Source organism: Zootoca vivipara, chromosome 2, assembly GCF_965207765.1.
Source record: "Zootoca vivipara chromosome 2, rZooViv2.hap1.1, whole genome shotgun sequence".
Classification (NCBI taxonomy): domain Eukaryota; kingdom Metazoa; phylum Chordata; class Lepidosauria; order Squamata; family Lacertidae; genus Zootoca; species Zootoca vivipara.
In genome coordinates this window covers 95,297,865-95,310,095 of record NC_142584.1, presented here as the reverse complement: position 1 = coordinate 95,310,095, position 12,231 = coordinate 95,297,865, and the positions used below count along the sequence as shown (strand labels likewise).

General features: G+C 44.0%; 1 protein-coding gene across 1 annotated transcript in view; it reads right to left on the bottom strand.

Annotated features, from left to right (window-relative positions):
• TAFA4 (TAFA chemokine like family member 4) overlaps nt 1-12,231 on the bottom strand; it is a 164,885-nt gene that overhangs the window by 72,615 nt on the left and 80,039 nt on the right. Inside the window, exons 2-3 of the mRNA XM_060271023.2 lie at nt 11,468-11,603; nt 8,207-8,322 (exon numbers count right to left, since the gene is read on the bottom strand). Of these exons, the coding sequence (XP_060127006.1) occupies nt 8,207-8,322; nt 11,468-11,547 (196 nt within the window). The 5' untranslated portion in view covers nt 11,548-11,603. The remainder of the gene's footprint in view (nt 1-8,206; nt 8,323-11,467; nt 11,604-12,231) is intronic.

Genomic DNA, 12,231 nt, shown 5'->3' with positions numbered 1-12,231 from the left:
AGAAACTATACCAGGGGCTATATTTTACATTATAAAAGACCAAATTAACATTGAATTGCTCCCAAAGGAAAGCATACCTATGCATTTAAATTGAAGACTTTGTCAAAACCTATCCTGTGTGTATTACGCTTCCCCATAGTATTTAAAGCAGATAAAACTATGTATTCCCTCCCCCCCCCTCTCTCTCTCTCTCTCACACACACACACACACACACCATGTCTATATTGTTTGGCAACATGCATATTCTCAAGCCAAAAAATTATATTGTTTAAAAGAGTCCTTTTTGTTCTACTGATGTGCTCTTTTCACTATATTACTTGAAGAGATTACAGACCTAGCCTTCCACTGTGGCCAGCCTCCAAGAGAGGGGGGAAGCAAGGCAATAGTACCCATAAATAGAGCACACTGAATAAAACATTAAGACATAAGTGGAGTTAAGTGTAACAAAAGGCTAGAACATATTTGCGCGCCATTCATGTCTGACCCATGAAAAGACAAAGGACCCGTCACTCTGATTAGCAAATTGCAGAGTTATGACTTCCATCATTCGTACAGAGAGCCCTGTCTCTCTTTGGCAGCCCGTGAATGGTTTTTAGTCTTGCAGAGCCCTCTAGCGGGATCTCAAAGGCTTCTCCCCTTTAAAGAAGGTTTTTCACTTGGGAACAACAATGGCTCTTGACAACCAAGAAAGCAAAGGGGAATACCGGCCCAGGGTTTGTTCAAGCATCAGGCTACAAGGATCCCCTGCACCTTTGGGTTTTAGTCCTGCATTTAGTAACAGAAGAGCTCTACTGCCTAAAGTCTAAACGTGTGTGTGTGTGGTGCACCACAGTTCAAGAAGGATACTGACAAGCTGGAACGTGTCCAGAGGAGGGCAACCAAAATGGTCAAAGGCCTGGAAACGATGCCTTATGGGGAACGGCTTAGGGAGCTGGGTATGTTTAGCCTGGAGAAGAGAAGGTTAAGGGGTGATATGATAACCATGTTCAAATATATAAAAGGATGTCATATAGAGGAGGGAGAAAGGTTGTTTTCTGCTTCTCCAGAGAAGCGGACACGGAGCAACGGATTCAAACTACAAGAAAGAAGATTACACCTAAACATTAGGAAGAACTTCCTGGCAGTAAGAGCTGTTCGGCAGTGGAATTTGCTACCAAGGAGTGTGGTGGAGTCTCCTTCTTTGGAGGTCTTTAAGCAGAGGCTTGACAGCCATCTGTCAGGAATGCTTTGATGGTGTTTCCTGCTTGGCAGGGGGTTGGACTGGATGGCCCTTGTGGTCTCTTCCAACTCTATGATTCTATGATTCTATGATTCTATGGTGTGTGTGTGTGTTTTAAATCCATTATAAAGGTTATGACTGCTATTGCTCAGATTGGATATGAAATCGCACAGTGTCATTGCCACCTTAAAAAAGAGCAGCAGGAACAGCATTTTCTCCTCGATTTACAAATGAGAGAGAAGTGTCGTTATCACGCGGAATTCTTACTTTAAATTAGCTTCAGAGTGGTAGTAAGGAGGTGGGGAAAGGCTATGAAATCAAATGCTTGCACTTTTCCTAGATAGTCAGGGGAGGGTGATGGGAAGGTGACATTTCATTCACTGCAGCTCAGTTCCCTCCCCCCGCCCCCCCCCCCCCCCGCCCTGTAAATGACACATATTTCCTATCTCCAGATGTCAATGTCATGATGTGGTTGTTTGATGAGATGATGAAGGGAGAATTGAGCTATAGGTTCAGGTCTGTTGATATGCCCTTTATGTCTTGCTGAAGCAGTCCTCCTTCTGTTCGCTGCTTTGAAACCTGAGTATTAACAACAGGATTTTTATCTGGCACCCCTCCCTCCAATTATGTGAATTGATTTTGTGTTGTGGGGCTGCGGAAGAACAGCCTCACAATGTCATGGAAACAATGACTGGGGCTGCACACACACCGTATATTTAAGGCACTTAACTTTCCCAAAGAATCTTGGGAATTGTAGTTTAGCTCTCACAGAACTACAATTCCAAGCACCCTTAACAAGCTGCAGTTCCCAAGTTTCTTTAAGGGAAGTCATATGCTTTAAATACACTGTATATTCCTGCGTATAAGAGTACTTTTTAACCCAGGAAAATCTTCTCAAAAGTCGGGGGTCGTCTTATACGCCGGGTCGTATTTCTTACACGGCGAGTATATCCCAAACTCTATATTTTAACTGGAAAAATTGGGGGTCGTCTTATACACCCAGTCGTCTGATACGCCGGAATATACGGTATATGATATGTGCACAGTTAGAGTTCACTTCAGGCCCTGATCTAACACACTGGAACACTTTGAGAAAGAAGAATCAGTTCTCACCAGATACTAGACAATTATAATTTTTTAAAAGCCGACCAGATTAAGAGCAGAGTTAAGTCTATCTCATCTTGACTTAAGCGCCACAAAGTCAGGAAATTGGAAGCTATAGCTAATGCCTTAACAGAGACACCCCATTATCAGCAATGCAGTTGTGCAATGTCACAAACTGTGTTTGCTTACAAGTTACCATCTGTGAAGTAGTTCTCAGAAGATACTAAACTATACAATTTCACAGGGGTCCGTGATATACAGTTATATCCATCAAAGCAGGACTGTGTTTGCCCCAGTCCTAATTGCAAGGGTCCCTGTCCAAACCCCTGAGAAATCCCTACTATGCATATTAGCTGCAATACTCAGAAGACAATTACAATGTACCAAGCAAGTCAATTACAATGTGATTACAATTACAATGTACCAAACAACTATACAAGTCTGTTGTTGTATCTATATGGCTCCCGTGTTTCCCCGAAAATAAGACACTGTCTTATATTTATTTTTCCTCAAGGAGACACACTATGGCTTATTTTAAGGGGAGGTCTTATTTTTTATTATGCGTCCAGCCTCGCCTCTTCCTTGGCGCCCTCCAGAACTGCGCCTATCACTATGTCTTATTTTCGGGGTATGGCTTATATTGCGCAAATGCGTAGAAATCCTGCTACGGCTTATTTTATGGGTATGTCTTATTTTCAGGGAAACAGGGTATATGCAGCCACAGAATATGTAACTAGAGACCTGTAGCCCTGCATAATGGCAGTCATAAAAATCAAAACGCGACGTTCAATATTTTCACTATTACCTCTCTGTACTTGTTGCCTCTAGGCGCACAGTGCAAAAATCCCCAGTTTTCAGAGTTCCTTCACCTGTCCTCAATGATCTCGCCAACAGCATACAATGCCTCCTTCCCTCTCCACATTCTTCTTTCCCTCTGTTATCTGTTTCCCCTGCTTCTCAGTCCATAGCCTGCCCTAATCCCTTCCCTCAGCCACCATGCTTCCTAGATTCCCCCTGTCCCTTACCTCCTCTCTATCTTGGGGCCTCTTCTCACTTAGCTTTTAGCCACAAGCCTCCCTCATTGCTCAGCACTCACACCTCCTTTCTGCCAATGGCTCGGAGCTCCTCATTTGCAAAGGTTTCATGGTCTTTCAGCATTCTGAACAGTTAGAATGTTGTGAACATTCTGTGACATCACAGCAGCCTAGTCAAGACGGTGTGGACCAGGCATCCCCAAACTGCAGCCCTCCAGATGTTTTGGCCTACAACTCCCATGAGGCCTAGCTAACAGGACCAGTGGTCAGGGAAGATGGGAATTGTAGTCCAAAACATCTGGAGGGCTGCAGTTTGGGGGTGCCTGGTGTGGACACTCTGAGACAGAAAATGGCAAGTAAACATCAGTCTTTCCTTTTGTTCAAGGGAAGTTTGCTTCAATTGAAGTTTGCTTCAATTTTTCAGAAAGAGCAAAATTAACAACGACAACAAGGTATTGCTTGTTATGTTCCTTGAGGCTTCCAGAAGCAATTACCTCACGGTCATCTATTTTTCATTCACATAAAGTTGTTGCCACTTCACAAACACTTTAATATTAAGAGGGTGCCTATTGAGAGGGCTAAAAAATCAATCTTAACCCTGCCAAAATAATAATAATAGCACAACCCCACATACAAGCAAAGTCTCGAGCGGTAAAAGTTGAAGAATTTGCACTGTGTATAATGAGCATTCATCTTGCATGCACACAAAAGACATCATCATCATCTTCCCATCACAGGTATTTCCCCTGGGAATGGATGGAGAATGAATTTTAAAAGGGCGTGATTGAATCCTAGGTTGGAAACGAATTCCAATGTCAACATGTTTTTGCCACTGCTAATTCTCTTGCATGCTAGAAAAGGCAAACTGAACGCAATTCGAAGACCAGGTGGAAAGTGAGGTTAACAAGATGGGCTGTGGGGTTGTGGGCGTGCTCAAAACATGCAAATTAATTCTGCTCGTTAACTGTAGCTGGAAATTTTCAAGCAATAAATAGCCACCATCGACTTTTTGTGGGGGGAGGGGGAAGAAAATGAGACCACGAAGTGACGGCTTCATATAAGTTCACACATTCAGACATTGTTCACGCACCAATCACCACCTTGTGAAATCGCCGGCAACTTATCACCATGTTGCTGGGCTCCCAGTTGTGGAGTGTTTGTGGATAAAGTAGTAGCTATTCACGTGCTAATTGATGCCAGCAATTTCATAGATACATATTTGTTGCAATGTGATAATAACTGAGGCTCCCAAGAGTTTATTTTTAACATAGAAACTTGCCTCTAAATGAGGTGATTTTGGAAATGCTACCAAAGCCGATGGTACAGGGGTTTTTTTATATAAAAAAACCAAAACCAGCATAATTTACTGAATGCTGAATTGTCATAAAACTACAGTGGTACCTCGGGTTACAGACGCTTCAGGTTACAGACGCTTCAGGTTACAGACTCCGCTAACCCAGAAATAGAACCTCAGGTTAAAAACTTTGCTTCAGGATGAGAACAGAAATCGCGCCTCGGCGGCATGGTGGCAGCGGGAGGTCCCATTAACTAAAGTGGTACCTTATGTTAAGAACAGTTTCAGGTTAAGAACGGACCTCCAGAACGAATTAAATTCTTAACCCGAGGTACCACTGTATATGTAAACATGACAAATGTGGGGAAAACTACAGTTTTTGTGCAGCAGCCAAGTTAAGCTCTAAATTATTCTGGGCCCCCCCACTTCTGCAACTGGGATAATGTTTAAAGAAACAGATTTGCATACATTTGCATAGGTTATTTCGGTCCCACCATTTGTTTGATGGATTTTCACTGCTCAAAGTTTGGGAGAGTTTTGTTTATTCTTCTCGTTGCCTTGGTAACAACAAGGGCCCCAACACAGGCAGCCACTCTAAACACACCCCTTCCACACTTCCTAAGCGTATGGAGAAACTTTCCAGGTTTCTCAGAATAACCAGGATGCCAAGACCTTTCCTGTTTTAAGCTGATGTGATCTTATATAAATGGTTTTCTTTCTGTGGTTGGTACCCTGGACTGGAATGCAAACTGCGGTTTAGAAATGCAAATTCTCATATGCTGCCTGGCAGCAGCTGCTCCATTAAGCCACAACAGAGGTACAGAAGAGATGCAGGGCCAGTCCATTGGCTCTGCTGAGACATAAGATGCTTTTACCTCCCCCTTACCATATGCTATTTCCAACCCAGGTGATCCTTTTAAGAACTTTGTGAAGAACGGTTGCCTGGGTTTGGTTTTCTCCTCCTCCTTCTCTGTCCCCTTTTCCTTTTGTGCCTTGTCTCTTTGATTGTATGCCTAAGGGCAAGGGCTGTGTTGTTGTTGTTGTTGTTGTTGTTGTTGTTGTTGTTGTTGTTATTCCTCTGTAAGTTGGCTCTGGGAGCCCTTTTGGCTAAAGAATGGGGTAGCAATGCAGAAAATAATAAAATAGCAGTGGTCCCTCGACTTACAAATGACTCGACATCCGTAGGGTTCAACTTATGAACGGGACAAATGCATTTTTCTACATCCGAGCGGAAACCATTGGCGGTTTTAAATGCGGTTTACTCGACTTATGAATTTTTAAATGCGGTTTCCTCGACTTACGGATTTTTCTGAATATTTTTTTTCCTATGGGAAGCCGCGTTTCGACTTATGAGCTTTTTGACCTACGAATGTGCATTCAGAACGGATTAAGTTTGTAAGTCGAGGGACCACTGTATTTCTAAAATGTGCTGTGGCGTAATACTTGTGATGCTTATAAATAGTCACAAGGAGGTGCTAGAGTGCTACATTCATAGCTACTGCACAGCATTATGTCATATAGAACAAGGAACAGGGTCCCTCCTCCTTAGGGGGCGGAGTGTTTATCGTCAGTGTGTTCTTTATGACAAGGATGCAGTTCTAGGGGACCCAGGCTGCACTTAATGTTAACACAAACTAGCATCCAATGGGGAAAGCCCCAGGTTTAATCTCTGCCTGAGACTGCCCATAGCTGCCAAGTTTTCCCTTTTCTCGCGAGGAAGCCTATTCAGCATAAGGGAAAATCCCTTTAAAAAAGGGATAACTTGGCAGCTATGACTCTGCCTGCCAGAGTAGACAATAGTGGACCAAACAGGTAAATAGTATGGCCTGATCTAAAACACCTTCTTACATAAAAAGACTTTTCAAGGGAGATAATCACTTGAAGAGATATATTTATTGACTTAAGCTTAAGCATGCCCCTACTTTATCCCATATTGGCAAACAAGAATGACAACCACTCTGGACTCACGTCTTTGAAGATCAAGGAGATTTAGCAACTCCCCTATGAGCAAAAGGTTACAGTTTTGGGGGGTTGATGATTTTTTCCATTTATAGAAAAGGTGCATAGGAGCATATAAAATTATGCATGGGGTGGAGAAAGTGAAAAAAGAAAAAACTTTTCTCTCTCCCTTGTAACTCTAGAACCTGTAGACGTCCAAATGAAGCTGAATGTTGGGAGATTCAGGGCAGACAAAACAAAGCAGTTGCTTTGCTCACACTGCACATAAACTGTAGAATTTGTTCCCACTACCAAGATGTAGTGGTGATCATCAGCTCAGATGGCTTGAAAAGAGCATTGGACAAATTAATGGCAGAAAAGGCTATTGGTGGCTACTGTGCTTCCACAAATAAGTTCAAACAACAACAAACCTCCAGTGAACATCGTCCGAAAGAAACCACACTTGGGAAAATGTTGGACCTTTGGAATTTAGAGCTGCTCAGAATATTGCAGTGAGGGGAAATACAGAAACCCTGGTGGGGCAGGGCTGCTATGCTACCTTCCTGGCAGGTGGGTCCCTGTTGATTACTAGGAGTGTCGTGGCAGCAGGAAGGTCAGTGTGGCGCAAGTGCACCAGCAGAACCAATCTGGCGCTCCTCCTGGCAGTGTGCTTTCAGAGAACCCATTTTTTGCCACCTAACCCTGCCTTCTCCTGGTAAGCAACAGCAACCCGCCTACTGGGAAGTGAGCAAAATGGTTCTGTCCTGCCTGGCAAGCACTTATGGCTCAAAGTCCAAAACCTTCCACACCGAATTCTCAGGTGAGCCAAGTAGCTTTCATTTACAGCAAGGGAGCATGCTTCGGCATGCTGGTGGATCCCACAGCCCACAGAAGAGACACTGTGAGGAGACACAGTCTTCCACATTCAACAGATTTGGGTATGCATATGATTCTGGCTGAAATCCCTAGGTTGGTGAGCAAGTGGTCTCAGGAGGTGCCTCCCCGCTAAACCCTCTGTCGGAAGATTCCTTAACCCAGGTACTGCATCTTCCTCCTGCCATAACTGATACCTTCATCTGGGAAAACCCGGTCTGTTTTTCACATCCTACAGAGCCTGTCAACTGTGCAGGGCTGTCACAGCTGTTCTAAAAAAGGAATTAATTTGATAGAGTAATCAGCTTATCACATGAAGGGGAGGAAACTAACATGTGAAACATCACTAGTAAGCTATCATTATTATTCCCCCCCCCGACCCTACCTACCTTCATTTTCTGTAACAAAAGGGTTTATTTTCTGTTATATGAAACTGAAATCTATTTTGCTTTTGGTTACAAAGGAGAAATAAAGAAAAACCACCCCAAATCAGGAAGATGTCTTGAAATCACTTGGGAAACTGCCCGACATAAACGTTACCATGAACTCTTTTGAAATCTGAGCAATAACTCATCCCTTTCTTTCTTTTTTTCCATATACATGTGTTCATAACCTTTTCTGCTCCGATTGCAGCGCAGTGTCAACAGCTTCATCAATTATCCATGGCTAAAAAGTGGACGCTAACATTCAGAGAGTGTTATTAATTGGCCTCGGCAGCGCGTAATGAGTTTAAAAGCTCCTACCTGGGTGCCCCCGGGGATGGTGGCTAGTCGCGGACAACAATTTACAGCACACCATTAACACATATGCCAGGAACAGCCACTGAGACGGAAGCATTGATTTGGCACAGGACCTCATCCTGCAGGCAGCGGGGAAGGGGTGGGGGAAAGGAAGACAATGAGTGAGACGGACAATATATAATTTGGGAGTAATGTAAAAGAAAAAGGAAAAGCTGCAAAAGGGGGCTGGGGCTGGTGACAGGCTGGAAATTAATTGGAATGGATTATTAAAAACATAATACTTAAGGGGATGGAATCACATTTGCACCTAAGCCAAGATCAATTCGCTAGCAGCCGTGTCTCATAATAAGGAAGGATTCAGAATAGCAGCTGGTGCTTCCTCCATATACGCAGCTGGAAGGGTCTCTGGGTGTGATTCTGGTCGAAGGGCTGGGCATGGCTGAGCATGAGATCTTTACAATGCACACATACAAATAAAATACACGGGATTTCTTTTAAGTTACATTTTGGAACAGACCATTCAAATCACTGGTCTGCAATGGGTCGGCCAAGGTAGCTCAAACCAGCACTGCTATGACTATCTTCTGGGAAAGTGGAAGATGACGAAAAGTGGTTTGGGGGGGTGAGTAACTTGTGGTGCTCCTGATGCAGTTGGATCCCAACTCCCATCCATTCCAGCCAGCATAGCCAATGGTCAAGGATGGTGGAAGTTGTAGTCCAAGAACACCTGGAGGGACACTGGTTCCCAGCCCCTGATGTAGAGAGAAGATTTTGTTTTTTAAGTGGTTGCATTTAACGGTAGGGCCCTATGCAGGCAAGCAGTAAGGCATCATTTCCCCCTCTGTCCTATATTCATCACTTGCAGCACTGTTTATTTTCTGCTGCAGTTTGTATTCCGTCAATAATTATGCTATTCATACTGATGTCTGCTGTGGAAAAGTTGCATAACTGCATAATATATGTAATTTGTGACATAGATTACATAAGTTTTGACAGTATTCCAACCCATTTCAAGGCAAAGGAAACACAGTGCAGATGGGGGGATGCAATCAATTACACATCACTAATAAGAATAAAAATAATTTTATTATTTACCGTATTTTTCGCTCCATACGACACACTTTTTTCCTCCTAAAAAAGTAAGAGGAGATTCTGTGTGTCTTATGGAGCGAGTGCATGGTCCCTGGAGCCGAATTGCCCAGGGGCGAAAAGTGCTCATTTTTTGAGAAAGAGCTAAAGGCTAACAAGAGGGAAAGAGTGTGTTGAAAGGAACCGCTCAGCAGCTGATTGCAAGAGATCGGGAAGGGGGATAAGGGAGCTAGCTCCCTTCCTGGCCCCTCCCGGCCCCTTGCCTAGCCTCAATTGTTGTCTGCAGAGGGAGACATGTGACTGACTGAATAAATTATCTGTCTGTAAACTGTAGAAATGGGTCCCTTTCCTTTCCTAGAAAAGCTGCAGAACTGTGAGTTGAACCCCATAAAAACAGGATTTTTCCCCCTTTGCAATGAAACTCAGCAACTTTGAGCTGATCCTAAAAAAGCTTTCCCCCTTTGCAAAAAAAGCTGCACAACTTTGAGCTGATCCTAAAAAAATAATAAAGGAGCTTTCCCTCTTTGCAAAAGAAGCTTCCTCAAATATTTAATGGGGGGGCAAAGGCAGCTAGGCCTCTAGGAGTTGGCTGCTATGCCTAGGACAATTCAAGAAAGCAAAATATTTTTTTCTTGTTTTCCTCCTCTAAAAACTAGGTGCGTCCTATGGTCAGGTGCGTCCTATGGTGCGAAAAATACAGTATGTCCCGACCATCTGGCTGGGTTGCCCCAGTCACTCTGGGCGGCTTCCAACACATATAAAAACATCAGTGGCAGATTGAAAGCAGCAGCAAATACTGATCATATTCACTGGGTTGATTTTCAATCCAGGCATGGGACAAACAAGTGAAGATGGGGAATTCTTGCTCCCATTTCCATTTTCTAGTCCTGGGTCTAGAAAACCTGAACAACAATGATTTTAAATTACAGAAATGATGCCACAGGGAAGAGAGAGGGAAAGAGATTTTAAAAGGACAGAACGGAAATTGTGTGGCACGAAAACATCCAAAGTACCATTGCTCTGGACCCCGGCCAAAGATTGCTGCTTTGCCATCTGGACCTTCTGGCTGAACAGGACACTGGCTTATATCCAAGCAACAATGTGGCCACAATATGAATTAAGATATTCCATGGCGTGAACCAGAACTATAACCTGCGATGAGTGTGGTGGTGAGATGGGAGGTCAGGCCCCTAGATGGAAGGCCTTGCTGTCTCTTAAGCAGAATCATACAGTTGATTGGAGAACATAAATTCTGTGAATCTCAGGAAGTCCCAGCTTTGGCTTTGCTCAATCTTTCTGTATGGAGCCAGGTACATAATTTCAGACAGCGCTAACAAGAACTCAACCCCTCTGCAATGCATTTTTAGGCCAGGACTCGGCATGCAATGCCATAATGAAGGTGCAAGTGCCTCTGGACATCCACAGAGTGCCTCGCCCTCACTTGCCCATGCACAGGGCTGGCTCCAAGTTTGAAGAAGACCTGCACAAAATGTCCTCCGGTGGTCACCCTCCTCTGTCAGGACCCTACTGGACACACCTGGCTGGGACAGGCAACACCAAGAGTCTAGCCAACCTTTCAATTTCCCCAGAGCTCCTCAGAGTGATGCTAGATTGGGAGCATGGTCAGAAAGGAAAGGAGTGCCAAGATCCAGCCACTTGGTGCAGCTCAGAGTGGCAGGCCAGAAAAACAATTAAGGGACTCCCATCAGTTGCTCCAGGGCCGGCCCACCCATGAGGCATGGTGAGGTGACCGCTTCAGGCAGCAGGATCTATGGGGGCAGCAGATCCTGGTGTTAGGGTCTGCCTCAGGTGCTCTGATAACTGCCCAAGGATGCCAGGTACTGATAGTAGTGGCCCTGTTCCTGCATATCTGGGCTTGGAGAATATTTCTAGATTTACACTGGTATTTTCAAAATTTGGTACTGGCTATAGCCCAGAAATATGAAGAGAAATCTCTCAGGAACAAGAAGCAACTCTGAAAAAGTAGGATTGAATCTTTAGAACCAGGTAATTAGAGCTGGGTAACAGCGCTTAAAAAAAATGCATTCCAAATCATGTTTTTCCACCTTCCCAAATCAGTTACCTGTGTAACGTCAATTGAAGGTCATTAATATTACCCATCAGACATTCCAGGAATCCTCATAGTCTATTAAAAAGATGAAGCATTCCCCTTACCTTAGCCCCTTTTCCAGGTTTTGACTGTAGTTAAACAGATTTATCAGTGTACATATCTTGCAGTAAATCCAAATTCCCATTTGAAAATAGGCACAAGCATTTCTGCATATCCCAAGCTTTCCTCCACATCCAGGGTCTAGAGAAAAAACAAAATTAGGCAGCAATTAATGAGAGCTTAGACAGGTGCTGGTAGAAACTTTGTAAAACTATTGTTACACAGTGCCACATCTTCAGAGCAAGACAATTCCACAGCAACCTTCTATGAAGAAAGTCTACAGGACTTATTTTAACAGCACAGTGTAAGTGACTTGGCAATATTAATTTTTGTACCTATTCATTTTTAACTCTGGTTATACACCCAAAGAGCTTTGTATCAGTGACACAGAGATATCCCCAAATGTTAATAAAAGGGTGCACCCATGCACTCCCCTCAGCAGGCGTAGCAATCCCTTCTCTGTCACACAGTGTTATCAGGAATGGACCTTGGTAATAATACAGCACCCTGTGTGAGGCCAACATTTCACACACACACACACACACACACACACACACACACACACACCACAGCCTACTTGATGCTTTGGGAAGGAGGTGCAAGGCTCTGGCAGGGTCCTAGAGCCCTCTTGCCTCCTTCTAGAGGCAAGCACTTACTAGGCTTTGGAAAGGAGGTGGAAAGGTGCCCCCTTAGCCCCTGCACCCTGAGCAGGGGAACCTGTCACATTCCCCTAAATCCGCCTCTGCCATTATAAAGTGGAAGAGCTCTG